This window comes from Mus caroli, chromosome 18 (genome assembly GCF_900094665.2).
Source record: "Mus caroli chromosome 18, CAROLI_EIJ_v1.1, whole genome shotgun sequence".
NCBI classification, from domain to species: domain Eukaryota; kingdom Metazoa; phylum Chordata; class Mammalia; order Rodentia; family Muridae; genus Mus; species Mus caroli.
Window position 1 is genome coordinate 64,388,204 of NC_034587.1, and position 5,116 is coordinate 64,393,319.

General features: G+C 40.3%; 1 protein-coding gene across 2 annotated transcripts in view; it reads right to left on the reverse strand.

The window, feature by feature from the left end:
• Window positions 1–5,116, reverse strand: part of Ptpn2 (protein tyrosine phosphatase non-receptor type 2) — a 62,268-nt gene that overhangs the window by 14,458 nt on the left and 42,694 nt on the right. For both annotated transcript variants that reach the window (XM_021151016.2, XM_021151015.2), the window contains exons 5-6: window positions 3,907–4,041; window positions 1,911–2,120 (exon numbers count right to left, since the gene is read on the reverse strand). In XM_021151016.2, coding sequence (XP_021006675.1) covers window positions 1,911–2,120; window positions 3,907–4,041 — 345 coding nt within the window. The remainder of the gene's footprint in view (window positions 1–1,910; window positions 2,121–3,906; window positions 4,042–5,116) is intronic.

The following is a 5,116-nucleotide window of genomic DNA, read 5'->3' on the forward strand; positions in this document are numbered from 1 at the left end:
TGAATACACTGTAGCTGTACAGATGGTTGTGAAATATCATGTGGTTGCTGGGAACTGAATTCAGAACCTCTGCTCGCTCCATCCCAAAGATTTATTATTATATCTAGTAACAATAACAATAATAATAATAATAATACAGTAGCTGTCTTCAGACGCACCAGAAAAGAGAGTCAGATCTCATTATGGGTGGGTGTGAGCCACCATGTGGTTTCTGGGATTTAAACTCAGGACCTTCGAAAGAACAGTCAACGCTCTTACCCACTGAGCCACCTCTCCAGCCCATAACCCATTTATTTTAATTTACATTCTGACATGTGGCTGATTACCTGTGTTCAGGTACCCCACATTCATCTCTTCAAATCTTCCTGGGCAAATCCTCCCGTGCCTGGCTCTATCCCAGAATTCTTTCTGCCTCCCCAATGTCCCACCTCCTACTTCCTGCCTAAGCCATAGGCCATAGGCTTTTTAATTGATGGGTGATGTATCCATAAAATATACATGACATTCTCTCTACAGATACTCCCACAGTGGGTTGGGCTGTCCTGTATCAATTAGTTCCCTACAAATAACACCAATCTGATCTTTCTTTAAAGTCTTTCTTTAATTGAGGCACTCCTCTCAGATGACTCTGGGCTGTGTCAAGTTGTTAGCTGACGTTAACCAGGACAGAAAATATCGTTAATATACAGAATTCTCACAGTAACCCTGGGAAGTACTTTTTAGTCTTGGTTTATAAATAAGAGATGATGTACTTATCCAAGAAGGAAAAAAATATCACATATGAATTTATTGCTGAAGGTAGAAGCTTTTAATTCTGTATACAAAGTACCAGAAATAAAGGGGGTATTGAAACAAATTCTCATGTTGCCCAGACTAGCTCAAACTCTCTACGGACTTGCTTCTCTTGCCTCTATCAAGCAAGGGGTTACCACAGGTACCACCACAGTGGCTTAAAAATATTTAAAGTCAGATAACAACTTGTAGGAGGTAGTTTTCTCCTACCTAGTAGGGTCAAGGTAGAATTCAAGCCATTTTTTGAGACAGTGTTTTTTACTGGACCTAGAGCTAATGACTTGAATAAGCTGGTGGTCCGTGAACTACATTAAACCCACCTAACTGCCATTCGCCACGCTCTGGGGTCACAGACATGTGCCACTCTGCTCATCTTTTACCCATGCACTAGGAGTCAGCGCTCATGCTTGCCATGGCCCCAGTTCATTGGCATTCTCTTCTTTTGTGAGGTGACTCTCACTAGGTAACCCTGGCTGGCTCAGACGTACAGACAATAGGCATGACCCACTCCTTCAGGATTGCTTTCCTTTGTCATTTCTCCCTTTTAGGAGGGAGACTTTACTGTATTCTTCATTTCTTCCCTTTTTTTGGATAGGGTCTAACTCCGGAGCCCAGGCTAACCTCAAACTTGGAACAAATTTTCTGCCCCAACTTACTTAGTGTTGGGATGAAAAGGTAAGAGCCAAGCCTAGTTGAGACTTTCTAGGGAATCTTTAGAATTGTCATGGACACACATGTACCTGCAGGAGCTAGAGTCAATTTAAACTGTAGAAGTAAAGTGTTTTAAAAAAAAAAAACAAAAACCCTAGAGTTTTGGGATATTACATCAAAATTTACTGCTGCCTACAGAAACAGTTAAAAACAAATGAACAGGCAGAGTGGTTAAGAGCACTGGCTGCTCTTACAGAGGATCAGGGTTTGGTTCCACCCACGAGCTGTAGGGTCTTACCTGTAGGGTCTTACTATCTGCAACTCCAGTTTCAGGGACTCAATGCTTTCTTCTAACCTCCTCAGGCACCAGTCATGCAAAATTATTTATCTTTTTATCATCAACATTATAAAATGATAAAACAAAACAGAGAAGCACAAAACACCAACGAGGTCGCACGGACACTTACCAGAACAAGACAGGTATCTACAAGAGAGAAGGTGCCAGAGCGCCCGATGCCCGCACTGCAATGGATCACTGCAGGTCCATGGTCAGCGGTCAAGGAACCAGATTCTCTGACTTTAAACAAGAAGTTTAGGAATGAAGCTGGTGACTCTGGAACGCCAAAATCTGGCCAAGTGGTGTAATGGAAGTGAGATATGGTTCTGGTTTCACCACTCTGAAATGTGAAAATCAAGGAGAAGTTAGTTCTAGCATGTTTCTTATACAAACACATGGTAATTGACGCAGAAACACAACGTGTTGGGAATATATAAACAACAAAAACCAAAGAAACAAAACAAGAAGGAGAAACACGTGGGGTAGGGGTAAAGTGCCTGTCATATATATCACAGCCCTGAGTCACACACCCTCTCGGGCTCAGTTCTTGCTATCACATAAGCCTGGGTGATGCTGCTGCCTGTATCCCAGCATTCAGGACACAGGCAGGACAATCAGAATTCCAAGGTCATCTTTGACTATATATGGAATTTCAAGGCCAGAAAAGCTAGACATGAGAAAAACTAAACTGTGGGCCTTAAGTATGCAATCGTGTAGCTGCACTTACTCTCCAGGAAAAACCGATGTTCTAGGAGCCTGACCATAAGAGGCACTTCTGCACATCTAAAAAGTGCATTTATCTTCTCCTCTACAGAGCTTTAGTTAATACACTCCATGTCAATTATTAACTCAAACAGCATCTCACTTTACAGACTAGACTCATTCTTGAAGTCAGCCTGGCCATATTTTCTTATTTTCTTGTTATCCTAGTTTCTATTAACAACTCAGAAGTCTTTACCAGGCTGGCCTCAAATTCACCGAGATCTGCCTGCCTCTGCCTCCTGGGTGCTGGGATCAAAGGGGTGGACTTTTCCTTTAATTTACTCTATCATGGTGCAAGCAAAGGAGATATGTGAGAAAGAGGGGAAGATGGCTCTGAGAGTTTGAATGACAGCAGCACTTGTGCAGTCTGCTCTGCAGATGTGTCAAAGCCACTTGCCAGGGAAAGGTTCTAGGGTGTCTAGAGAAAAGATCTACACCAATGGTCCCGGGATCATACGCTATACTTATTTCACCATTTCCTTCACAACTGGAAGGTCACATTTTTGCATGGTCACTTCTTTACAAATTTAGTGAGTCTTTTGCTTGCCCTTTGGGTTATTTCAATGGTGGTTACGTCCCAGGAGCTATCATTTGAACCTATCTGTCATGAGATGTTCCATATGCATCCATACTTTCATTTGATCTCCACAACAGTCTGCAAATAAACAATTTCCACTTTACACGAGGCAAACCATACCTCTACTGAGTAGCAGAACTGAAATGTGAATTCCAGTTCGCTCCAGTCATCCTCTTTTTATCCGAATACCAAGTTGCCTTGTATTTACTTGGTGCTGAGGACTGAATCACAATGCTTCAAGCATTCTAAGAAGGTACCTTACAACTCAGCTATATCCACAACCCACTTATATCTTATTTTTTGGTTCGTGGGACTGTATATAAGGGCCAGAGTAAACTAACCAAGTGCTCGACCACCAAGTTATACCCACAACATCTCTTCCTATATTTTTAATAATTAATTTTTTCTTTAAAAATTGTATTTATTTGAAATTATGTGTATGCTTAAGTAACTGCATCTATCTATGTGCACTGGATTTCCTAGAGCAGGAGTTACAGGCACTGGTAAGCCTCGTGACATGGGTACTGGGAACTGAACCTGGGCCTTCTACAAGAACACTATAGCCATCTTTCCAGCTCCAATAGTTAATTTTCAATTCTTAAATATTAATATTAACCTGAACATTGTAATTCTTTGTTGTTAAAGAGTTACTTTATACAGAAATACTCTAAAAACATGCTTATACCTAGATACTGTTACAAATATCCAAAGGCAAGTATAGTATCAACCCCAAGAATTCTTAAGACCATCAGATCAAACTGAAACTTTGAAACAAGAAAAGCCTTACATTGATATTTTCTAACTGTAGTAGATGTACTGTATAATATGATTTTACATCTTCAGATAAGAGCTTCACACTGAATCCCGTTTCCTTAAACACCATTTCTCTGTCATCCGTTGGCCAGTACTGTGCACATTTAACCTAAATTTAAGAATAGTTTAGACATGTTATAAAACCATAAAAACAAATCTCACACATACATACGATACTTCTCCAAGTACTGAAACCTAAGAATATCTTGAGTATTTTAATGAGAATATTCTGTAAAGTAGCTCCATAAAATGTTTCCTTTCCATTTAAAAAGCCATAAACATAAAATATTCATTAAAATGTGCTTTTCTTTATTTTGAGACAGAATCTCTTTATAGCCTTGGCTGTCCTGGAATTCACTATGAACATCAAGCTGGCTTCAGCCCCCACATGCTGGATTTAAAGGCATGTGTTACCATGCCCAACCCAAAAGTGTGCTGTTCTTAAAGCATAATTACACTTTAACATATTCAGTTTGAGTTTCTAGAAGTATCAAGCTCTTGCAAGAATCTTATTTCAGAGAGCACTAAAGAGGCTTTCTGTCAAGCTGAATGGTGGTGGCAAACACCTTTAATCCCAGCACTTGTTTGGCAGAGGCAGGCAGATTTCCTCTGGGTTCAAAGCTAGCCTGGTCTACAGAGCGAGTTCCAGGACAGCCAATGAGAAGAATAAACCTTTTGGTTTGTTTTGACACCTACAACTGTAGTGCAGGTTAAGTGTAATGGATAAAGCTTAAGAGGACAAGAAGGACATTTTCCAGTAAAGAGAGAGAAATAGAAACAGCATTAACAAGAGCAGGACAAATACAAAGAAAGTACACACATACACACTCAAAAACACCAGCAATGACAAACAGGAACAGAACAAATCTCAATTATAATTTAATAATCTTTTCTCTTTTTTCAAAAAAAGAAAAGCATTTGCAACTATTTAATTGCAAAAAGCTGATCAAATGGTAAGATATGGTTTGGAAAAACTAATGTTAAAGAAACAGGGAGCCTGGCTAGGTAGGGAGATTGCTTGGTTGTTAAGAGTACTTGTGGGGCTGGTGAGATGGCTCAGTGAGTAAGAGCACCTGACTGCTCTTCCAAAGGTCCGGAGTTCAAATCCCAGCAACCACATGGTGGCTCACAACCATCCATAATGAGATCTGACTCCCTCCATGTGAGCAGTGTGTCTGAAGACA